At 42.3% G+C, this 24,288-nt stretch overlaps 3 protein-coding genes across 6 annotated transcripts; 2 read left to right on the forward strand and 1 right to left on the reverse strand.

The window, feature by feature from the left end:
• The first annotated feature begins 4,394 nt into the window (after positions 1 to 4,394).
• On the forward strand, positions 4,395 to 20,796 carry Dad (Daughters against dpp). Of its 4 annotated transcripts, none has more exons than NM_001382177.1 (8): positions 4,395 to 4,750; positions 5,440 to 5,562; positions 7,807 to 9,092; positions 15,104 to 15,157; positions 15,224 to 15,349; positions 18,859 to 19,074; positions 19,138 to 19,288; positions 19,358 to 20,796. In NM_001382177.1, exons 3-8 carry the CDS (start codon positions 8,099 to 8,101, stop codon positions 19,812 to 19,814), a joined length of 1,998 nt encoding a protein of 665 aa, NP_001369021.1. In that variant the 5' UTR covers positions 4,395 to 4,750; positions 5,440 to 5,562; positions 7,807 to 8,098; the 3' UTR covers positions 19,815 to 20,796. The 4 variants fall into 3 exon arrangements, with proteins under 4 accessions (NP_477260.1, NP_001369021.1, NP_001014629.1 ...); NM_057912.4 differs by having other exon boundaries at positions 5,424 to 5,562; NM_169740.2 differs by lacking the exon at positions 4,395 to 4,750 and having other exon boundaries at positions 5,285 to 5,562.
• Positions 20,797 to 20,910: 114 nt separating this feature from the next.
• On the reverse strand, positions 20,911 to 23,063 carry Ns1 (Nucleostemin 1). The gene is made up of 5 exons (NM_169742.3): positions 22,970 to 23,063; positions 22,020 to 22,905; positions 21,707 to 21,957; positions 21,233 to 21,643; positions 20,911 to 21,163 (listed from the first exon to the last, which is right to left on the reverse strand). Exons 1-5 carry the CDS (start codon positions 22,989 to 22,991, stop codon positions 20,988 to 20,990), a joined length of 1,746 nt encoding a protein of 581 aa, NP_732199.2. The 5' UTR covers positions 22,992 to 23,063; the 3' UTR covers positions 20,911 to 20,987.
• A 56-nt stretch (positions 23,064 to 23,119) lies between these two features.
• Positions 23,120 to 24,183, forward strand: mRpS11 (mitochondrial ribosomal protein S11). Its single transcript, NM_079658.4, has 5 exons — positions 23,120 to 23,382; positions 23,441 to 23,571; positions 23,626 to 23,726; positions 23,890 to 23,955; positions 24,016 to 24,183. Exons 1-5 carry the CDS (start codon positions 23,186 to 23,188, stop codon positions 24,121 to 24,123), a joined length of 603 nt encoding a protein of 200 aa, NP_524382.1. The 5' UTR covers positions 23,120 to 23,185; the 3' UTR covers positions 24,124 to 24,183.
• Positions 24,184 to 24,288: the final 105 nt, after the last annotated feature.

Consider the following 24,288-nt stretch of genomic DNA (forward strand, 5'->3'; position numbering starts at 1 on the left):
ATTGGTTCGTTGGCGGCAGGAGGGGATCGTCTTCAATACGCTTCTACCAGGGAACCCATTAATGTAATGTGCTGATTTAACTGATCCTGACATACACACAGCCAATGTACTATGAATCTGTTGTTGGGGCGAAGATAGACTTTGATCTGGACAACGTGAGGTATGAGTAATATGCGAGGCCTATCTTGGTCTATTATTTAATTTAGATTGAATTAGATACATTGAATAAATATCGCACGAAATCATCATTTTATTTGAGAGCTAACAAGATCAGCGACCTACGGTGCGACCTCGTTAAATTGGATTTAACCACTTAATTACCGGTTAATGAGCGTCGGTGTCTTGATTTCTCCTTTGACTGGCCATTAGGTTGTGCAAACTTTCCCATCGCAATCGGAGTGTCTAGGGCTCGCTGTGCGGTTTAGGCCAACTTCGGCCGCCAGACGCCATCGTCGCCGTCGCCGGCAGCCAACATTTGAAAAACGAAATGGCGCGCAGATAGGTTTCAACTTAGACCCCAGTGCGACTAGACCAGTCGCCTAGTGACGCCAACTAAAAATTTATTTACTTACTACGTCGTACTTTTTGCAGATCCTAGACATCTTTCCATTTAATAGGGTTTCTTAATAATGCGTACAGTTATTAATCCAGATGCGTTTGAACTGACAGCCACTTAATAACTTATTAATTCAGAATTTTCTATTTACATATGTTATTTGCTTATTTATGTTTTCATATTAATATTCGAAACAATCAATTATGCCGTAAAGGAAAAAATTATGTTATACAAATATGGCAAAAATAAACGTACTATCCAAGTAAATTATGAGTCCAATGAACATTTGTGAATTAATAATAAAAAGTCCTTCTCAAGTTGCCACCGGCCACGGGACGAAGCGGTGGCCAAAAATCAAAACAAACAAAAACCAAAACATCTAATGTGCCCGCCGCAAAAAAAAAATGGATGGAAAGACAATAAACTCGAATGGCCACAGCGACATACATCTGCATACAAGTGCCAGTGCCAGTTTGGTGCATGAATGGCTGGCGGGGACTGGCAATGAGTCAGAAGGATGAAGGACGAGTGGCGTCGGCGTCCAAGGAGATGGACTGGCTCGCAAGCTCGATTCGGTTTCAGACGGCGGCGGCGACGGCGCCTTGTCCAATGATTCTTCCGTGCCGCCGTGGTGTCCGCATCCATATCCGTATCACTGCGCAGTGGTCGCAGTCGCAGGATTCCCAGTGCGCACCAAACCGGCGGAGCCCACTAGCATCGTCTATAAAAGGACGAGTCCTGCTACGGCCGGCGCTTAGTTGGCTTAGAAATGCGCCAAAGGAAGCGTCCGCCAAATCGTGACAGTCGAATAAAAACGCGCGCTATACAAAACCAAATTTCAAAAGAAACATTTACACGCAGTTACAAATAATTGGAAATGACACAAAATCCAGGAGGTAAGACGCGTTTAAAGCCTTGGATAATCATCAACGAGTTGTGAAACTGATTTTAAACTTCACACTCAATCAAATTTTGATAACATTATGTGTATGTTTTCTAATTTTAGTTAAACATTTTTTTAACAGTGTTTTAAAAACATATTTAAAACGTAGATCTTAACAAAAACTAGCGTGTTATAAAAATATAAGACTGTAGTTTCGTTGTGAAGATAGTCAAAATGCGAAAGATATGTGAGTTTGTTATCTCTTTGGCTAAAACAAAGAACGCTGATCAGAATTAACAGGTAAGTCGATATGGCTTTCAAGAGCTCAAAGGCCAGACAAATTCTTCCGACTTGAAGGGACACACACGCTACTCAGATTTATCTCTTTTGAATGAACTCTCGAAAATTAGCTTATGAAACTCAAAACCGAGGGCAAGAGGGACAGCAATGGGGTGTATCAATGGATAAAAAAGGCTGGAACTCGTTAAGGGGCAAACAAATGCCAAGGAATTGCACAGGATAAGACGATGATGAACGATGCTAAACTGGTTTTCAGATCTGCCAAGAATTTCTTCAGCTTTGAGTTTTCTGAAGACAGAGGAAGTCGGCTGCTGATAGTGGATTGCAGCAGATTCGCAGAGAATGCGAGTGAAGAGTTTTCAAGGATGAGTGGCCACCCAAGTGGACCCCTGTCAACTGAACAATCATTCAGAAATTGCAGCAAGTCGGCAGATCAAGTACTTAACCAACTTATTACCTTATTCTGACACGAATGTGGGAACTTTTCAAGAATAAGTTGCGAATTTTTTTTTTACCTTTTTACGAATCAAGCGTTGTTTTTCAAAATTTGGTGGTCAGTAGCCAACAAACTTCCGAGAATTCTTCAGATAGCAAATTAGAAAACCTTTCTGAATGGTCCAAATTCCACAAGTTCTGTCGGCATTTAAAAGAGTCGAATCGGTAACCCGATACTTTCCAAACAACAAAACTCGTAAACAGCCGAGCGAGCTAAGATTTCATAGGTGACCATCTACTATATCACCCAAACCATATACCATACCTCTTCCCACACACAAAAGCCATACACATATTTGTGCTTATCCACGTTGTGCATTTGTTTATAGTTAAATGACGTAACTTTTAATAAGGTTGACTGTTGCGATAGACACGTGTAAAACTAACCACAATGTAATATCTCCGATGTAGTTTTAAAATGGCGAAAATATAAAGTAAGCATTTAGTTTTAATATATACATTCGAAATACCTTTTTCCCAATATTATGCTTAAGAGCAATTGGCTTAGTAGAGTTGCAATATTTTTATATTCTAAGAAAAGGGTTAACCATAACAAAGGCACTGCTGAATAATTGAGGCCCTTTAAATAAGATGCTTTGTGGGACGCTACTCCTCGCTGTCGTATTATTTGTTTAGCATTTGCGGAATGTCTCTGGCCTCATAAGAAAATAATGTATTCAAACTCCTGCCGCCGTCCTTTCCGGAGTTAATACCCATGCCCCTCCACGGGGCAAGTCAGGGGCCCGACTCTCGCTTATTTAACGCTCACGACGCGATCAAATTCCTCCTGCCAACATCGCCGGTTGCCGGTTTCACTCCACAAGTGGCCTGTGTTCCCTGTTCCCGACCTATTATTATCGTAATGACGGGAGCCTATTTGCTTTTGTGTTTTCGAGTCGTCCAAACGAGAGACAATTATGTATTTCTACTGGAACTGACGAACCAGGGTTCCTGTTGGAGCGTCTGCTTGGCACTGTGAAAAATCTGGACGTGATCTTGTGTTCCTTACACGTTTAAGTAATACCGGTTTTAAATTACAATAAACTACAATAACTAAATTCGACGTTGCCACTGTATTGCACTGTACTGTATGTCATAGATGAACTAAAGGTAAACTTATATTTATTATTATTTAGAGAATTAGTTATAGTAATAACGACTGTAAAAAATTTTAGCATAGATAATTCCATCGACTTTTCTCGCAGTGCGGTATGCGATCCTCGCTGCGCGCTTTAAGTGTGTTTCTGTGTGTGTAGGGCCGCTGCAGGGGCGCCACTTTGTATGGGCGTGTGTGCGTCCGTGTGTTTGGCAGACATGGGCAAGGCAATGCAACTGATATGCCCTTGATCACAACCATTCATCACATTTTGCGGCAACCAAGACCGCGCTAAATGTCGATGTTGCTTCCTCAGGTTCTCCGCTCTCGACAGCATCGAGGGAGTTGAGTTTTTTGGCAACTTCAACAGACGTATTTAACAGGGGCTAATATGTACTGAGAGTTTTTAATTTGATTCGAATTAATTAAACCTTGTATGCCTTTTAAGCATTTACCTTTTAAGACATCTTAAATAAAATTTTAAGGTACATTAATCTTTTTTTAACTTAAATTATAAAATGCTCATACTGAACACGGCTTTTCAATTATAAACATATAGTTATAGATTTCTCCTATATTATAGGACAGCTTAGTATTTCCCACATAATTTGTCTAGGAAAACTTATCAATTTTTGAAATTACCGCGTTAGCCAACACTATTTCCAACGGCACTGCCAGCATGAAGCGAGTGTGGGTGTGCGTGCGCAGGTTGTATCTGTCCGCGGAAGCGAAACGAAACTCACCACGCCATAGTAGCCATCCAACGGATGCTCTCCACTCTCAGATGTCTTGGATTCTTTGGTTTAGCACTTGTAGTAGGAATGGGAATGTGAAAAATATGAAGATATTTTAACAAGTCTTTTCTAATTAATAATAAAACTGAAGTTCTTATACATTGTTAGAACGGGAACTTTATGTATGATTCTAATTTTACAATTTCTTGGTCTCTTAATTTTTCTCTCTCTCTCTAAACCTCCCTCTCCCAGGCGCTCTCTCAGGCGTTTCTCCCACGTTTATTCCCCACAGCTCCAAAGACTATCAATCCGCACAGTTAGCGCTTCGCTCATTGCCCCAACAATTTTCAACCGCGTCGCTTGTGTGTTCTTTTGCCGTTCGAGAAATCCAAATCCGAAAGATATCAACGAAAAGATGGATACTTGACGTATTGCCACGAGAAATTTTCCGAAATAACGTTATTTGTGTTCGAGACTGCTAAATGATTTTTGGGTTAATTAAATGACAAAAAAACGCAGTTCCTAAATATCGGACTTTTTCGCCTTTCCCCGACTCTTTTTTCGCAACATTTACGGGTTTTGTTTTTGTTGTTGTAAACGCGGGCGTCGTAAACAACAAACAAGTGCAGTGAAGTTGTTGTGCGCTCTAGAACTGAAATGTGAAGGAGGAAATACATAGAAAAAGTGTGAGTGCAGCAGGCAAATCAATTGAAGTGAGAATCGAAGGGGATTGGAAATCGTCAGGCGAAAATCTTTTATTTTTGCTGCTTGCTGTTATGAATTCTATGCATTTGTTTGTGTTTGTGTGTGCAAAGAAAGAGCGAGAATTCTCCGCCCGGATAACGGATCTTCGATCTCGTTTGCGTGCGTGTGTTTTGTGGTTGTGTTCGTGTGCGAATTAAAAATCAATGAGCATCGGGGGGAAAATGCGGGCCAAATAATAAGTGTGTTCAAGCTTTAACTGAGCAAATAACAGCAAGAAAAGAAATGCAATTGTTCGCCAGCCACGTACACACATTGTACCTGCACTGGCCCATACAAACAAACAAACGTATACGTATATAGCGGTGGTAGCGACGCCGGCAGAATCAAAGCAGAGCGCAAATCGCAAGCCAACAAAAAACACCTTTTCCACCACGTTAAAAATTGTTATTGTTTTCCGGCATTCGGCTACTTCAACATAATATTCAACCGAAATCAACACATTACTCGCACCTTATTAAATCCACACAAACGTACACATGCATAGGAAAAAGTGACTGACCAGCAGCAAAAAAAGAAAAAATCGACTGCGGTTACCAATCCAATAACAAAAACCCGTCGGCACGTGTTAAACAAATTCAAATTCGTTGCTAATAGTTTGTTTCTTCTGCAGTAAATGTAAATACAAATTATCAAGTGAACCTCTAAACATATCAAATACACCTACACATATCAAAAAGTAATACTACATAAGGAAAGGATTAAACGGAAACCACCTAACAAAAAATTTTAAACAGTAAGTACCTATTTCCACTCCTTAGAACTCAAAATCAAGCCGATTTGAAGAGGTGCACTCGTGATTATGCAAAATAGCTAAGTCAACAAACAAATGCTTATCACTCATTAGCGTTATTTAAGTTTTCATATTCAATATTTTCTGATGCGGTTTCGAAGATAATTTTATATTTTATATAATACCGAGTCGCGAATATCTGTTACCAAATCGCTATAGTTTCCAATTGGACTTACAATTACTCATGCTTTCATTATCAGAAAGTCCATAACTACGTATGTATATATAAATATACATATAAATTTGTAAACGTGAATTTGGAAAAAATAATCACTCAGCGGGTTTGAATAAAAATTCTTGAGTATAGACTGTTTTCAATTGATTGTTAAATGTGCGATATATGGCTTTTGAAGTGTTGATGTGCAATTTTTTTTTTTTGTATTGGACTTGCTCTAAATACTGAATTTTATGAACGTAAACAGCTCTCTCTATTGTTCACTGGATTACACATCTTTCATAGTTTTAAATGTGGAAGGGTTTTTGTTCCGGCTGACTCAAGATTGGTAAATATTTGAAAGCAAAAGTACGGTGGTATCAATTACTTTGCAATTTTGAAGCTAAAAACTGTGGTGCATACATCGCACATCATAAATAATTTTAGATGTATGTCCATATGTAAATAATTTATTTCTGTCGCTTTCGCATTGCATTTTTTATTATTGACAAATATTAATCGTGCAGTTATACGGTTTATGTGGAGGGAATGAAGGATCTTATAAATTGATTCCTATTATTAATTATGTTTCTGTTCTTGACAAAATAAGTAAAGTCCTAAGATTGGTCTCATAAGATAATGCTACTGTTTAAAACATACCTTTTTTTGTTTCCGATTGAAAAACTCAGATGCATTCTGATAAGTTCTAATTCAAAGCTAGACTTTAAGAACGCTAAGTTCTCGACTTGATGACTTTTCAGAAGAGTTTCGAGAGCGCCTTCAATTCTAATTCCCACCACACTCGCACTCTCTGGTGGTACGTACTCTTTTGAACCACGGCTGCGGTAGATTATTTCATACTCACCTCAACCTTAAATTGTTGATTCTTCAACTTGTCAAACCGGCTGACAAACCGACCGTCGCGTCGCTCGTCCCTGTCCGTGTGTCTGTCTAAGGTGAGCGTGTGTTGGTGTGGCGCCATTCCGACGACGCCTCTGCCGCCGACATCGTTACTATTATTTCTTTTATTACGTCAGTGGCGCCAGGCATTTCCCTCTCGCTCGCACGCCCGCCGCCCTGCCTTTTTTTTACTCTGCACGCAAGCATTCTGTATGTATGAGTGAGCGAGAGAGCGCGAGTGTGTTTGATGCGGTGTGTTGGTGTTGGTGAGCGTGCTTGTGGGGCTGACTCGTAATTTTGTTGCTGTTCGTCGCTGCTGTGCTGTTTTTTATGTTGTTGCCGTCATGCCGGCGGCGCCACTTTTGTCGTCGATAAGGAGCGCAAGAAATGCCAGCAACAAAATGGAAATAGTCGCATGGGCCACACACATACACAAACACAAGCGTATTTGGGCTGTTAATTTGCGGCGCTCTCCCGTTCGTTCCCCCTTACCAATCGTTCCCCCTTACCAATCGTTCCCCCCCACCATCGTCCGTCTCTTTCTCGCTGACAGCTGATGCTGCCGCACAGATCTTTGCATATGCACTGGCGTCGGCTGTCCGTTGGTGAAAGAGGGCGGGGAGGGGGTATTACTCACTCAAGCGATCCACCACTAGATTCCTTGCCTGCCACCAGGGGCGTAGTCTGGAAATCGAAAACGGGGAATGTAGCCTTTTTATAGGAAATGTGGCACATTCAAACAACACTACGCTCATTATTGATTTGATACATACATATGTATGTAAGTATGCACCTGCATATGTGCTCAGAGGGTTTAATAAAAAATAAAGCATTATGATTTTGGTATCTTTCAAATCAGATTCATCTACATACATATATTATTCTATTCAAAGAAAACAAAAAGTAGCAATATAAACATTGAATTAACAAGCCGATCGGTTTAGCTATGTATGTTTTGGTTACATCTAAATAATACAGATTTAGGGACCAGTTTAATTATGTTTTGAAGATTAGGTGCAGGCAAACCCCTCTCTAGACTCCGCCCCCGCTTTACTTAACCACGAGTGCATTTAACGATGCTCGGAAGACCAATTAGGCCAGTGACTAATCATCGTACTCCTCTTTCATTGCAGAGTGCACACCACTGGACAGTACATATCAAGCCCGTCGAAAGTATACATATCAACGAGTGATACGAGAAGTATAAAACAGTTTGACAAGTTCCCAAGTCCCCTGAATCCCTCGCCCGCCCCGAAATAAGTTCAAGTTCCCAGACACCCACCCGTGCAATCGGAGTAGCTAAGAAGAACACAAAGTGAACTACCGTGACTAGCCGGCCCCGTCGAGTCCGCGAACCAAGTTAGTCAACTACAAATAATGCGCATACAATAGGATCGATGTTACCGCAAAACTGTATGTCCCTCCATGATATTCCCAAGAGAAAAGAAGGTGTTATGGCGTTATGCGTCCAGCAACAATCCGAGCAATGGGGTGTCAGCAGCACCGCCCGCTCAGCCACCACGGCCGCCTCCCCCTCCACATCGACCCCGCCCTCATCAGTGTACTCCAAGCTTTGGTTATTCCTGCAACGAAGAGGACTCCTTGGCAATGCGACAGACGCCGCTGCCGCCTTACAGTTCGATAGCCTGCGGGATGGACTGCTCCAGCTCAAACTCCAGCTCCTGTGGCCAGAGTTTGAGTCTGAGTCAGGGGCAAGGCCACAACAACAACAACAGCCATCCGTACCGCCGTCTGCCAAATCACATGGATGTGTTGCCGCCGCCTCCGTCAGCGTGCGACCGCTGCTGTACCGCTCCTGGTTACAGCTGCGCAAGCTCCTGCGACGATATGTTGATCGACGGAAGCGATCTGGATCAGGATCGGAGTCCGGATCAGGGACAGGTTCAGCCGGTGGACCGCCGGATGATAAGTGCCACCACCTTTACGACCATGTTTCGGAAATGCTGCGGCGGCGCAACGGAGTCCACCAGCGGATCCACACTTACGATTCCAGTCAGCACGTCCAGAGCCACCGCTCATCCTCCCCAAACGCAAGCCCAGAATGGCAAACGATTTCGCGAGGATTTCGAAGCGCTAATGAAGCAACTCAAGCGCAAGCAGAGAAACGAACTTCTGCTTGCAGTCAAGAGTCGCCTAGATCCGCCGACCAAGACGCAGCGCGATGTCGTGGAACCCACCACCACCACCGCACCCACCTACCTGCAGTGCATCCTGATACCGTGCAAAACGCAAACGGTTTGGGAGCCGCACGTGACCGCCAGTCGCCTGTTTTTCTGGCGGGAATTGTGGAACGCCAAGGAACTGAAGCGACTGCCCACTTGTCCCGCCGCCCGCGACTGCATCTACATGTGCTGCAATCCGCTGCATTGGTTTCGCATCCTGCACCAGCCCGAAACAGGTAGGACCACTGTACTGCTGCCACAGGGATCTACTTCTATAAAGTATCCAAGCTTAAGACAAGAATATGTTTGAACATAGATTATGGGACGTTTAAAATCATTTTAAGATGCCACTTCAGAACTGTAATCGATTCCCAATGTACATATAATTCGGAATCCAATAAGTTAAAATGTGCACCTCCAGAGCGCTAGACATTGTTTTTACTTATAAACTTCGCTGGATAAATAAAAGTATCAGATAAGTTCTTGGAAACTTCAAATTGATCGATTCCGGTATCTAAACCGCAAAAAGGGTGCAAATTGCGTTTACACTGGACTTACATATGTAGATCGATCGAAAATTCATTTGCAATTGGTTTCCCCCCCAATAAATTCGCACCTTATTCGAATCTTTATGGCGGGAGGAAAAGCAAATAGCAATCTAAGCGCCAGCTGTGCCAATACTCATGCCCACCACTGTAGGTGAAGGCACACAGACACACACACTAATGCACTGGTTGTGTGGTGAGCATGTATTCGGTGGCGCCAGGGCACACAGACAGGCAATCCTTTCGCATCCATACGAACATGCCGCTGCTCGCCAATTTTGTTTTTTTTATTTTTCGCAAACAAGCATGGGCTGCACTCTGCAGTGGTGTGGTTATATTCGTACTTATGAGTGAGTGTTCTTCAGTCTGGAGAGCCAGAGCGCAGCCAAAAGAGCCAGATACAAGGTGCATCTGTATCTGTATCCGTATGCATTAAACTGAATTTCAAGTTCCTGCACAGAAAAGAAAGTGTAAAGAAAATGATCAGATTATAGAAATATACTTACATATGCTTTTACATATCAGCTTGTCATGTGATGAGTGCAATTTCTACATTTTTGCACGTACAATAACGTAACTGAACCACAATTACCATCGCTGTCCAATGCATTTGCTATCTTTTCAGTCTCAAAAGACCAATTTTAAACACGATTGAGTTATTTGAATGCTGTTAACTGCGCTGCTAATTTTTCTTGAGAAGCAGGATGCAGCATGCAACATGTTTTAAACGTAACAATTCCAAGATGTAGGCTAGTAGCACTGCATTATTATTTCTTTCTGTGTTGGCTCACTGTGCGCCGCCGCCTTGACTTTTGCCCAGACGCAAACATAGACACCACAGCGCACTCACACACCCACCGGATCCACCGCTCTCCGGCTCATTAATTCCGCTTTATCACGGCCCACACACCACACTCGAGCACCAAAACACACACACACGCAGACACGTGGTGGAGCGGAGAGAGCGGCGGAGAATGTGCGTGAAAGCGCCACGCAAACGGTCGGCCCAACATGACGGCGACTAAATTCTTTTCAAAATAATTTGCGTAAATTTAGAAACTGGCGCCAGGAAATAATCAGGCGTCGTCGCCAACGCAAACGCAAAAGCTAAAGCAAAGTCGGCGGAGTCCGTTACCCATTGCCCATACCCATTACCCATTACCCGTACTCGTTCAAGTACTCGTCCAATCATTCGAAATACAGTCCAGCTGCCCTAAATCAAACGATCGAGGCAAATAAGCTAAAGGAGTTTAGGAAAATAAAAAAATTCTGAGACCACCATTTAATCAATAAAAAATTTTTTTCTAAATAATTTTTTAACTCGAGAAAAGCATCTATTTTCAATAGAAAACTTTTTTAAAAACTTAATTTTCATAAATTTCGTTATGAAAATAACTTCCTTTTGGATTTTGTATAAAAACGTTGCCTACTTATGGGCGTTTGCCCATACCGAAAAATCCTGACAAATTTTTGTAGGTAAAAGAGCTAACTACTTTCTTAATATTGAGACATTTCATTTTTTAAATATTTCTTCGATGAAATTTCCAACAATACTTGATTTGATTTGTTTGAGACGCTTCACTGTAGCTGAGGCCGCGGCGCATCCGTCGCCACCAGCTAGTTGGCGCACCGTTTAGAGATCCCATTCGCACTATGTACATTCGGGCAAATATCGGAGCATGTGCATGTACATCGTACATATGTGCATTACATACATGTGCGCTTTCCGATTTGTTTGTTTTTATTTTTAGCACGCGCATGCACACACTTCGTTGGCGTATCAAAAATACGTAGACATACCAATTGCATCCGTAGGCATTATACATACATCTTTTCTCATGCTGATTGAAAGATGCGCCATGCACTTACATCGCAGAGCTAGCCTTTCATCACGGTTTAAAGCTATCGATGAGTGCCATTTATTTATAACCCAGTTGCCCGGGCAACAGATTTACTGGCCACATTGAACGTTATCTAGAACGTGCGTATCACTCGGCCGAGCTTACAACTGTATGGCCACATGGATCGCCGTTCTAGTGCTAATCTAATCGCACTATTATATCAGCACTAAACTGCATGCCTGTAATACATCATCTGTGTGCGTTTTCATCAATTGGCGATGGTGCCTATATGTGGAGCTTTTTTAACCTCGAACCCCAAACAAAATCCCAATCTTTTGCAATGTGAAGAATTTCTGCTGAAGCTACAATAATTTCACCCATCGAACTCATCAGTGGAATATTATATAAAGCACTAATAGAAAGAAGCACAAAATTAAGATCGATGAACGGCCATTCTTATCAATGTAGTAAAACTATGTGTACATTTTATTTGATGTTAATTGAATCATAAAAAAATAGTCCCAATTAGTATAAGAATACATAAATACTTTTTTATGAGCCATTTTATAAATGTAAAATAAACCTTTAATTAGGGGAAGACAACAGCAAAAGAAATCCAAGCGAGATTCTAAGATTGCGAACAAATTAATTAGGAAATTGCATACGTTTACTTGTTGATGTTAAACTTAATAGCGACTAAGATTAAGATCACCACTTTTTCGCCAGCAGCTTCAGAGTCTTCCCCTAACCGATAATCACTGTAGATGTGATGGCAAAAAGGCATGTCTATACCGACATTCCTGTGCACAAAACACAATCTTTTGGGAAACATGAAGACTCTGTTCGTGCCGGTCGCCAGATACATATACAGATACAGATACAGCCTCCCTTACCTGGCCGCACTTACCTGTGCCACTTAACCAGCGTGCCTGTGCAACGGGCCTGTGCACTGGCAACTGGATGAAGGCAACGGGCAGCGGGCAACAGGGAACTGGCAATCGGCAACAGGCAACAGACCGCTTTCTGGCTCTCTGGATTTCTGGCTGCCTTCTGCTGGCTGTGTCATCGTCGTCTGGCCGGCGGATGGACGACGTCCCGACAGTGACTGGTTTTTTAATGATGGCGCCGAACACATTAAACAAGTCGATAATGTTATTCCATCCGCATCGGTCGGGGAACACAATTCCAGGAATTGTAACGACGAGTGGTCCCGCGACCGGTGCTTTGGTCTTTGGACATCGCAGTTCCATTGGCTCTCCGACTCCGACCGATTCCGCCCGACTCCACCGACCCCAACGTCCCTGCCTCGCAGCGAGGCACCTATAAAAAGGATCATTTTGCGTGCCTCTGCCCCATCCATCCATCCGATCCCATTCAGAGAGGTGCGGTTCTTGGCCATAAAGTTGCACTGCGCCGTTGAGGGTTTTTGTGTGTTCCTCTGGAGATCGGCTACAGATACATATTTATGCTGGCATATTTGCGCTGGTCGAAATCGTTTCGGGACTATTTAATGATTTCGATGGAGGGAACTTGACTAATTACGTTGTATGCCTGGAATAGCATGGAGTTCGGTTTTACGCTTATTTTAATCATTATGTCAGGTGTGCTGGAGGTGAGTTTAGGGTGAAACGCAGTTACCCCTGTGTACTACAAGATATTACCTAGTACTTATCATCGAACAACATACATGCATATATGGTTTAAATGCATAAAAAACTGAAAAATTCTTATCAGAACTGTTTGGCTGATTGATACTAAAATACCCCATACGTTTTAAAATCCATTCTAAATAGGAATGGGGAAATCTGGAGCATGGTCGACAAACAAAGCGGTGTCCACTTTATGGAATCGCCTGGTTTAAATTTCAATTACTGGAATCTGACTCAATGGACTGGTACTCTTTTGCCCAGAACCCAACACCCAGAGCCGTAAATATTCAGTTGCCTATTCCGCCGACTGGTCATACGATCATACGATCCATCAGCTTGTTGACGGCGTTCTGGAATGGTCGGTTCTCCCTTTGGTTTCAGTTTCGGTTTCGCTGTGCCGCTCGTTTTTTTGTTTTTATGGTTTTTTTTGTTAAGAATTGTTAGATTTTCGACGTTGGCGTCGATGACGCGGCCGCTCGTAATCAGGTTTAACTGGTACATTGGGGCTTGGGGACCGACGTTGGCGAATCGCCACGATCTGGGAACATTTGAGGCGATTCGAGTCGCCAGGCGCCGTTGACGAGGCGCATCAAGCGATTTATGCGCCGTCAGAATACCAAGAGCATTACTTACTGCAGATCTTCTACTCCCATCGAAATCTGGGCTCATCTGTTGCACCTTGATTGCCACTTTTGGACTTTAATGTGCAGTTATTTTATGGCGATTTTTGTTGACTGAATATTAAATTCTCTCAAGTGTATCGCATAGATATGCATTCGATTGGTTGGAAGCTAATCAACGATATTTGGATGCAAAGCCGATTTGCTTTATGTCTAGTTTAATTTACAAATTGCCGTGCCCCTTTTAAATAACGATTTGATCTAAGGGCTTGTATTTTGCTGATATCATAAAATGAAAAGCTTACAAAGTTGTTTATAGTAAATCTTATTATTAACCCGAAGTGGATCCGTTGCATAATAATTTTTCAGAGTAAAAATAGGATAGGTTGTTTAACTTGTTCCATTTGTATTAAAGTTCTGATCTGATATTATTAAAATATGTTATATTCATGGCGCACGGTTTATTATTTTTTAAGTAATACATTAATGCAGGCCATAAAATGTTAATGCGATGCTTCATAAATAAGTTAATTTATTTAATTGAATGAGAGGTTCGAAATCTGGCAGGTAATTCATTGAGGCCTTTGTCTGCGCCCATCTCAGTCACCAAAAACGACCTGTTCCGTTTGCTTTTTTGGGAGTGAATTGAAAGAATGGGAACGAAACGGAACGGAGTAGGATGTAGAATGTAAGCGAGATTAAATACAGCGCCATAGGAATCGGAGATGGGAGCTGGTATCTACCAGCGATCGGAGATCGCCGCACATCAAACGATTTTTGCGCCAATAAAAATAAAATGTCCCCCAGTGGGGCTGCCTGATATGCAAAGATTATTTATTTTTATATCGCCGCGCTGATGTTTGGCTTGCTTACGCTTACGCCTGGGTTTGTTTCGACTGCCTATTCTTTCTTTGTGGTTTTTAGTTTTTCTGGCCTTTATTTTTGTTTGGCTTTGTTGCTCTCTCTCTCTGTTTTTGTTTCGCTTTATTTGCTGCTCAAATATTCAAACACTAGTATGTATTAGTTTTGCGAACCATGATCTCATCCTATATGCGCCCCGACTAGAAGACGCGCATTTATAACTCGAAGTTTTCGTTAATTCGAAAGGGTTTGTAATCATACACGTTGCTGTCCGAAATGAAACTTGGTAAAAGTGCATTAGGCCGATAAGGTTGAGATAAGAATTTTCATATGGTTTAGTCAGCCAAACTATTTCATTAACATGGTCAATTTACTTGATAACATTTCGAATTTTTAAACTACCGCAAATTCATGCATTTCGATTGAATCGAGTTATTGATAATGGCATTGTAGAGTTCTTTACCTTTAACTCTTTCTAGCAGGTTATGTTAGTGTGATCTTAAAAGAGCAATAAATAAATAGCTTAATGTGCTGTTATACAAATTTGTTATATAAAATGTATCAGTCTTCAACATCTTATAGCGTACTAATATTTCTAAGACTATGGAGATTTTACTTGTTTATCATGCATCTATTACAAAACTAATAATACCATTCATACAAGTGTACCGTATGTATGTACGTATCTCCAAGATATCTAAAACTATCCCCTCTCTTGTCTACCATTTTAGAATCCCCAACACCGCCGTACCAACGCTCAAAAATGCTGAGACTGAAAGATGCAGGTAAGCCGGCTTTTCCATATACATTTTCGATCCGGGTGTATTAATCAACAAAACCAAATCTTGCAGATTTCGAAGAAGACTCGCAGAACGATGCAAAGTCGGCAGCGCTCAGCACGTGGAGTGCCGAAAGCACCAGCATTTCGAACATCTACAAGCCGGCTCTCTACGAGTCGGTTACCACTGATGGAAAAGGTGAGTTTTGTGCCCCAAAATCCCACTCTCTTTTGCCTCTCCCCCGCTTATCAGGCGATTGGGAGAGAGCACATAAAAAAAATCCATTTTCATTTGTGGAATAAATTCGAGGTATTCGAGGCATACATATTTCATTTTGAATCAAACATCACAACACTGCCTTAATAACACAATCTATTTACGATGTTGAAAAATAGTTGATGAACTTACAAACAAACCAAATAAAATGAAAATATATTTCTAAATGATATTGTTTTCCATGTAACGATATTTTTGTTCGGTGTAAGAAAGTGGAAGAGAGCGAAGTGCTGCGATTATTTTGCCGTTTAGGTGTATTGGGGCTGGTGCCCGGTAGTGGTGTGTGTGAGCGGCGCTCTCTCTGGCGGGCCAGTTGTTGTTGTATCGTGGCGCCAGCTTGCCGCGTCAGGTCGTCACTTTCTATATTGATATTAACTTTTAAGCGAAAACAGCAAAAACGAAATGAAAATAAATAATGAGCGAAAAACAAACACGGGCGGCGGCAGGCTGAGCGAGAGAGAGGGAGTGAGCGCGGAGAGCGAGGTGAGTTGGCGCTCTCGATGGCGCCACAATTTTAATGCTAACTTACAAGAGTGCTTGAAAGGGGGTGCAGAGGCGGAGGGGGTACAAGGGGTCCTATGGGGGCTATGATATCATTCACGGCATTACCATTACCCGGCGACTGAGACGGCCCGTGAAACTGAAACTGGCCAGAACTCACACATGCATACACTCATTCGTGTGTGTGTGTATACCATCGTCCATTTAGCTTTTTTATGGCATTGTACTGGCGACGAAACGACGGAAAACTATTACATTTAAATGGACCGTTAAGTTGCGGCTTTACGACGATTGGGTGACAGGCCAGTTAAAAATAGATTGAAATTTCGATTTGATTGATTCCCATCACAATTTTGTCAAATGGACATTGTTGGCATAGTCTTTGAACTGAGAATGATAGTCTCGAACGGCCTTCTCAAGAATTTTGTAATCAATGATGGGATGATGTTTTAAATATTATGATGGTTAATTAGGAAAGCAAAGGTACTTAGATACATCATCAATATAGTATTAGTTGCAGAACGTCGATAAGTACTATGGAATGTTTAAATCGCCCACATAATTTCAGCTTTCTTGAGCAATCGATTCAATTTCGTAATTGCATTACTGCAACTTCATCGCCGTTCGAACTCGGCCGAAATGGAGCACACACAAGTCGGGCATCCGTGTTTCCCCGAAGGCAACACATGTGTGCCACCGACAAACTTACAGGCCACTGCCTCAACCCACACACATGTACACAGATTGAAGATAAAATATTCTAAATTTAAAGATGATGTAGCAGCCCGTGGATTCGGGCATCTAACACAAATGTATGTACATTTATGTACCTACTTACATAAATATTAGCAAGGGGAATCAGCAGCCATGAAGCGGCGCTACGAATTTACAAATGTGTAGTACAGGAAAAACTGCAGTAGGTAGATCTTTCAAGCAGAACCCTCCTCCAGCTTAGAGCTCTAAGTGTATACATAGCAAATTCTCACTGTCACAATCTTTAATTACCAATGTAAATCGCAATGTTTCACGAAATACTTAAATACAATTCAAATGAAATATCTCAATCTAACCATATTAAGACAACAATTCTTAAGAATCATCGATCCATTAAAATTATTCAAATATTTCTATTTCCCATCTTCAATTGAAATGCCAAAATAATTTATTTATTCAAGGCCAATAATTCGGAAAATATGGCACGTTAAGTGTAATATATGAGGCAGAACCTGTTGAAATTTCTACGTAGATATATTCGATTTCATTTGAGTTTGCACAATGAGGGTGCCAAGCTGATTCCCCAATTTTCCGATTCACCTTTCGCCTGGATCAACTCAACTGGCCCACAATCTTGGCGAGCTGCTACTCTCCCAGTTGAGCGAGCGAGGTGGCGACGGCTGCCTGGTGGGGTAAACAATTTTTCGTGGCCATGGCGAGACGCGACGGAATCGCCGGCGTCGACCTAATTAGGTAAACATCGGACAGGCGCCACTTGCAGCGTCCAACGCCCCCGCTGGCCCGCTCGTTGCCCGCCACTTGCCACCCCATTCGACACATTCTTTGCCATGCAAAATTTTAAAAGCCGTCTACGGATTTATTGCGATATATTTTTACTTGGCGCCACTAGCCGCGCGCCTGGGCTTGGCCTTTAGCGCCTTTCGGCCTTTTCATTTTCCCTGCGATTTTCCTCGATTTTCCGCTGAATCGCTGAGCGATTGTGTAGATTATGTGTGCCGCCCAATGCGCACAGCACATTTCTCGAATCGGCTCTGGCCGTTCTGGCCAACTGCACCGCCGCTGTAATCGAATATCGACCCGCTTGCATTGTTGCCATTGGCAATTTGGCCACCATGGCGTATGCGCGATATTTGCACTCTGTTGTCTGACAATGCTCTTTATGCCATTGTTGATTGATAAATTCCCAAGACGAGGGTGTGTTAATGCTGACAATGGTAATGGTGTCATCTGAAGTAGGTATTTACAAATATATAAATACATAACTACAGATACGGTGGCGTATACGCAATGTTAGCATTGTCTCGCTTTACGACTGCAAACGTTAAACTCAGCGCATTTTGTTTACTAATTCCGAGGCATTCGTAGGTATATTCATTCAATTAAATATAAATTTTTAATTTTATGAATGGTTTGGTTTAATGTGGACATAAATTTCAAACAATTTGTACTCAAAGCCCACGCGTTTTCGAAAACTCTCGTCAGCAAGGATTTCAAATAAAGAGCGGCACTTGTTTCTCACTTTGTTATTGGCCCGACCGACACGCGTTCGAAATCGGAATATACAAATGAACCCATAAACAGACTCTGTGGGTTTGTGCACTAATATATGTTCATATATACACACAGCCAGCCGAGCGGGCCGATATACATACATATGCGCAAATGAATACCACACACATACAGAATACGCGACGCCGGTCTGTTTACGTAATGCCCTGGCGCCAAAATTATTACCATTTAAATGTCTGAGCACACAAGTGAGTGTGAACGTAATGTGAATGTGAATATTTGAATGCGAGACTCGCTGTATTCTGTATTTTCAAACGATATGGCGATATATAGCGCTTACTCCCCCGATATCGCTTGAATGTTATGGCAATTTTAAATCACATTTTATTGGCCGGCGAAAGAGTTATTACCGCTTTAGCTAGCAATTTGTATGCGGGTTACAAGATTGCGATTTGAATAATAGTTATTAATGGGAATAACTTTATCGCAGGCATCTTTATGAATTTAATGAGTTGACAATCTCACAAATAAATAAGCAACTTAACTAGACATTGTAAATTCATTCATATCTAATCTTTGCAGTAGCATGTACATACATAATTACGATTTCTTAAACTGTTTTTTGGAATTATTATTATCCAAATAGATACCTGCATCTACAGCATTGTGTTTTCCTTAAATTTCAGATCATAACATCAACAGTCAGGTGTGGTGCCAAATCGCCTACTGGGAGATGGCCCACCGCGTCGGGGAGTTCTTTCACGCCAAAACGAATGCAGTCAATATCTACACGGATGGGATTGTGGCCAGTGAGGTGGACAGCATGTGCCTACGTGACCTCACACCAGCAGGCAATCAGATCCACTCGGTGGTGCCAAAAGCGCGTCATACGGTCGGATTGGGTAAGAGAAAAGGATTTACTAACGTGAAAAGATATATTAATCGGAGTCCGGTCCGCCTCACAGGGGTCACATTGAGTCTGGAGAACGGCGATGTTTGGATCTACAATCGTGGGAATACAACCATTTTTGTCGATTCACCCACCCTGTCCGAAAATCTGGACCGAGTGTGCAAAGTGATGCCGGGCTATTGTCTGAAGGCCTTTGAAACCAATAGGTAAGATCCGTCAATAAAGTTAACCAGTTGTCAAAGCCTCTTATGATGTATATTTATTCCTTTTCGCAGGGCTGAACTTCTGAGCATGAGAGATCACGGACATCATCCCATGGGACCCGTCGACTACTTCAGCATTAAGATCAGCTTTGGCAAGGGCTGGGGACGCGACTACAAAAGACAGGATATCATGGGCTGCCCCTGCTGGCTGGAGGTTCACTTTAGTCATCTGCGGTGACAGTACCTGATGCTGGCCCGTTCGGCAGGACCTCATTCGGCATCCCAGCACCTGGTTGAGCCGGGCATGGGATGCGCCTGCGATCAGGTGAGCAGCTGGCGATCGCGCCAACTGCTGCAGAAGGCGCAGAAGCTGCTGACCAGGCTGTGCAGGCAGGTGTGCGCACTGACGGATTATCGTCCGGCGAGGACGAGATGGCGTTGTCTGGCGGGCAGGAGATCGAGCCGCCAGTTAAACACTAAACAACCAATAATTTGGAACAACAAAGGACTGCAAAAGAAATCATTTTAAATGTTAATATACATAATTACGAAACAAGTTTCAATTACTGCTAGTAGACACATCGAAATTAATTTTAACGCATCTGAGTCGCATTAAGAGAGAGAGAGAGCAAAGAGAGAGAGAGAGAGAGAGAAAGCGGTGACGAGAAGTCGTAGCGAGTCGAGCCGAAATACATAGTAATTGATTGTTAAAAATACTTAGCAAAAATTGAAATCCTGTGATTCACTCTATATATATACACATGTAGGACGTACCGATGCAAGGGGCTAGAGCTCCATTGCCAGTAGCTATATGATATGTATAAATATTTAATCTAACATACATACTTAACAGAAGGCACATCAGGGTTAATAGTTTTGAGAATGGCGAAAAGTCTAGTTACGATGCAATACATTCAAAAAGCCACTACATTTTCTATGCGACGTTTTTAGAAGAAACCCAAGCCCATAATTTATACCCCACCCAAATGAAACCAAACATCACTGAAATACAAATCTGTTCAGTAGAATCTGCATAGATCCTAGGCTAACAAAAAAACACCATTAACAAATTCAATACGGTTTTAGATTCTAGCGCATTAGGATCCAATCGGCTTTAGAAAGCACACGTCATGTTCGAACATTATTTGTTTTATGTTGATATTTTGACTGTTTTCGTTGTCATTATTACGTACATTCATTGTTTAAATTAAAAAATCTGTCATTTGTCAAGTGTATAAAAAGATATCACAACACGATACTTACATGAGCTGAATACCATAGAATAATTTTATTTAAATCTGTAATCACTTTATGTCCATTGACGAAGCACCAACTTCGTTTGCATTTCCAACAGTAGCAAATGCGAATTCGAGGAACTGGTGCTCTATTTGAAATCCGTGCGCTAGATGATCTTTAACCCCTTACCAAACCAAACTGCATGTAGGCCATCCTAGAATCCCAGCCTTGTATGTATTTCGTTCTAAGAATAAATGCGATCCACGTTAAACATTTACAATATGTTCATCTTCTTTGAGGGAATACAGTGAAATACCCAGTAGAAGGGAACACAATTGCGATTCTGAAATGGATGCAGCCATCCTTCCAAAGTAATAAAAAGTTATATTAGTTTTTCAGAGACATTACACCTTTCTATATTATAGTGTACTATCTACAGATTTAATTATTAAAACTAAGGCAGAATTTATTCAATCACATAGTCCTCATCAAAATCGTATTTTTCTGCCTTGGACGAGGATGGACCTAAGCTAAAGCTATCCAGAACGTCTGTAATTTTGGATATTTTCTTCTCGTTGCGAACATTCTGTTTCTTTTTTAGCTTTTGCATCTGCTTTATGCCTTTATTCAGTGATTGGTTTTCTAGAATTTATAAATAACACAGCGTTAATACATTTTTATGTTCCATGGTAATGGTTTTGATTTGCTTACCTTCTAGGAGTAGACTGGGATCAACCTTCTCCTTTTCCTCATCCAGTTTTCGTTTGCGACCCTTTGCGGGCTTTTCCTTCTCGTCTATTACCAAACTGGCAGTTATTTTATCTGCAGGTTCGGCTTCCTCACGCGGCTGTCGAATCTCTAAAGGCCCCGTAGACGTTATCTCCATAATGTCATCCGTTTTCACGGCGCAATGCTCTAAGATTTCCGTCTCCATGGACTCAAAGTTCTCCACATCAAATTCGCGAGCCTCTGAGTGTACTATCGAGGCACTTATATGCACACTTTGCCCTTCCTGAACTTCCGGAGGCTGTGTGCAGTATTTAATTTTGCCCGTGTTCCAATCGTTGAGAACGCTTCTTGCTGCAGCCACAACATCTGGCACTCCCTTCTTTAGAAATTTGCCTATAATTAAGGTAAAGAAATGGATTATTATCATGTACAGCAGTAAGCATTCATAGTACTCACCCATTCTGGCTGCCTTTTTGGCGAAGAATTCCTCAAATGTGTCGTAGTTTGTAATATCGTACATCGTACAGAAGTATTCCTTGCTGGCACGCTTCAATACGCTCTCGGCAATGGTGAAAGGATCCTTTACATCGCCCACACGCTGTGCATTCTTCAGAACTGCATGCGAGTTTTCACCTCCGCTGGTAAATACGATTCCAGGACAATCGATCAGTTTGATTTTCGAATCCAGTTCTACTTCTTGCATTGATCTGCAAAAATAAATATATATCGTATAAGTTCGAGGTACTATAAAGGATAAATATGAACTTACTTGGTCACTCCTGGCGTGCTGCCCACCATGCAGGACCGGCCGCGGGTCAACGAGTTTATGATGGAGCTCTTGCCTACATTAGGAATTCCAACGACGCCAACGCGAATCGAGGTCTTGATGCCCTTGTTGCGGCAGTAGTTGCCCAGCATGGACATAAGCAACTCAGCGCCAATGCAGACAGAACCCTGCATAGCCTTCTCGGTTTTCATTTCGCGGAGTTTGCGGCGTCCCAGCCGGTTGGCCTGATCCTGTGTGGAAGCCTTGAAGGCGGTGACAGGTCCGCTGCGACGGAAGTACTTGATCCAGTTGTTCAGATTCTCTCGCGGCACCAGGTCGGCTTTGTTGAGCACCAGGACCAGTCGCTTGTTGCCCGGAGCACCGCGAACGGCGCGCTCAACCTCATTGCAGCGGGTTCCCAGGGGGTCACGTGCATCAACCACCTCCAGGACAACGTCGGCATTTTCTATCACCTTGCGGAATTCCTTGAAGTACTGCTTCAATGACTGCTCTTTGGTCACGGCGTTCTTGTACTTCTTTTCGTCCTGATCCTGGGCATCGTTTTCGTGCATTATTCCGTGCACGGTGCTCCGCATGTCTGCATCCTCGACCATGGACTCCAGCGTCTTGAACTTGTTCTGTTCGCGTTCCGCCTTAAAGGCTTCGCGGCGAGCCAAACGTTCGGCCTCCTGACGTTGCTTGGCCTCCTCCACCTCCTTGAGGATGTCATCCTTGAAGGGACAGATGTTTGGGATCTGGATGAGCTTCTGTTTCTTGCTACCCTTCTTTGGATTCTTCTTGGCTGCGCGACGTTCCTTTTTGTTGTGGTCCCGCACCTTCTTTTCGATCTTGTGCTTCAAGCGACCGGTGAGCCTCTTGGATTTCTTGGCTGTGGATTTTGACAATAGATGTAGAGCTTCATTTAATGTATATACATATATACTATTACTTACTCTTCAACCTTTTTAAAGCCATTTTACACGAGGATAACCGGAATCAAAACCAACTTAAAACAAGAACACGTGAAAATAGTCTTCTTCTTGACTTTTTGTCAGTCACCACGAAGCGTGGCCACTTGTTGTGGCGTGCTAGCCAACACTGCCAGTGTTGCCAGACTGGCAGTGTGATGTAATTTGGTTTTTGTGAACCCTCTGCGAAGTAAATTAATAATGTCACTGAAAAGTGTATTTCTAAGTGCTCTTCGGAGTATTACTATGCCCGCTGTGCCGCTCCAGACTTCTAGGATACACACGAGCGCTTGCTGGCGGAAGGCGGAGGACCGCAAGGAAATGCTGGCATCTTTACCGGCCAAAGACGAAGGAACCGTGGGCGAAAAGACCGTGGACATCGACACACTTATCAACCGGTTGGAATTCAATTTTACATTTGTAAATAGTCTTGAATTCAATTAATTTTCCATTTAGCAAGGCTAAGTTTTTCCCGGATGCCAGCACCGCCAACACGTTATTCAATGGAATACCCTTCAACGAGCTGCCCATCTGCAACATTCGCGTTTCACCCAACAACACAATTATTTCCGTCACGGATCACAAAGGTGGGTCATCTGGAACGTTACTCTAACTGTGATCTAAAGTATCCCTCTTTCCAGGAGTCCTCCGGCTGATACGATCCTGTGGAATTGAGGGATTCAAAAACACTCGCAAGGGAACCAACATAGCAGCTCAAGCTACAGCGGTTACCATTAGTGGAGTAAGTCATTTCCACAAGAAACAGGTTTTACCAAAGTAGGATGGTCAAAAACTACATAGAACATCGAGATAATCTCCATTATAGTTGTATACCATATATGCATTTGAATAGTATAATATGGGCATAGAATCATTTAAAACAAAAAACTTAAATTGTATTTCAGAAAGCCATTGAATTGGGCTGGAAGACAGTGCGAGTAAAGGTTCGTGGTCTTGGCCCTGGAAGAATGGTATGTTCAATACTTTTTGTCTCTCATGTCACTTAAAAATAATTAAATGTTTTGATTCAGTCGGCCATCAAAGGACTGCAAATGGGTGGGCTGAACATCGTTTCCATTACCGACAACACACATGTTTCCTTCAATCCTCCAAGACCCCGAAAGCAGAGAAGTCTTTAATGTGCAACTTGTTAAGACAACTTGTTTAAAAGCAAAATACACAAATAGTCGTTTACAAACAAATACGAAAACAACAGTTTATCTTTCTAATGGAATAAATAGCACTGTCACGGTGAGTTTTATTAGGAAGATATTTGAATATGGCCTTTTTGTTGCCACGGCCAA

This window comes from Drosophila melanogaster, chromosome 3R, assembly GCF_000001215.4.
Source record: "Drosophila melanogaster chromosome 3R".
NCBI classification, from domain to species: domain Eukaryota; kingdom Metazoa; phylum Arthropoda; class Insecta; order Diptera; family Drosophilidae; genus Drosophila; species Drosophila melanogaster.

What these genes read in the sequence shown, in the direction of transcription:
- Dad (NM_057912.4), top strand. Translation starts at nt 8,099, where the DNA reads ATGATATTCCCAAGAGAAAAGAAGGTGTTATGGCGTTATGCGTCCAGC. An exon ending in GGTTACCACTGATGGAAAAG is followed by an intron (nt 15,350 to 18,858) that starts GTGAGTTTTGTG and finishes CTTAAATTTCAG; the next exon opens with ATCATAACATCAACAGTCAG. An exon ending in GCGTCATACGGTCGGATTGG is followed by an intron (nt 19,075 to 19,137) that starts GTAAGAGAAAAG and finishes TCCGCCTCACAG; the next exon opens with GGGTCACATTGAGTCTGGAG.
- Ns1 (NM_169742.3), bottom strand. Translation starts at nt 22,991, where the DNA reads ATGGCTTTAAAAAGGTTGAAGA. An exon ending in AGCACGCCAGGAGTGACCAA is followed by an intron (nt 21,958 to 22,019) that starts GTAAGTTCATAT and finishes TTATTTTTGCAG; the next exon opens with ATCAATGCAAGAAGTAGAAC. An exon ending in TCCCAGTCTACTCCTAGAAG is followed by an intron (nt 21,164 to 21,232) that starts GTAAGCAAATCA and finishes TATAAATTCTAG; the next exon opens with AAAACCAATCACTGAATAAA.
- mRpS11 (NM_079658.4), top strand. Translation starts at nt 23,186, where the DNA reads ATGTCACTGAAAAGTGTATTTCTAAGTGCTCTTCGGAGTATTACTATG. An exon ending in ATCGACACACTTATCAACCG is followed by an intron (nt 23,383 to 23,440) that starts GTTGGAATTCAA and finishes TTTTCCATTTAG; the next exon opens with CAAGGCTAAGTTTTTCCCGG. An exon ending in CAGCGGTTACCATTAGTGGA is followed by an intron (nt 23,727 to 23,889) that starts GTAAGTCATTTC and finishes ATTGTATTTCAG; the next exon opens with AAAGCCATTGAATTGGGCTG.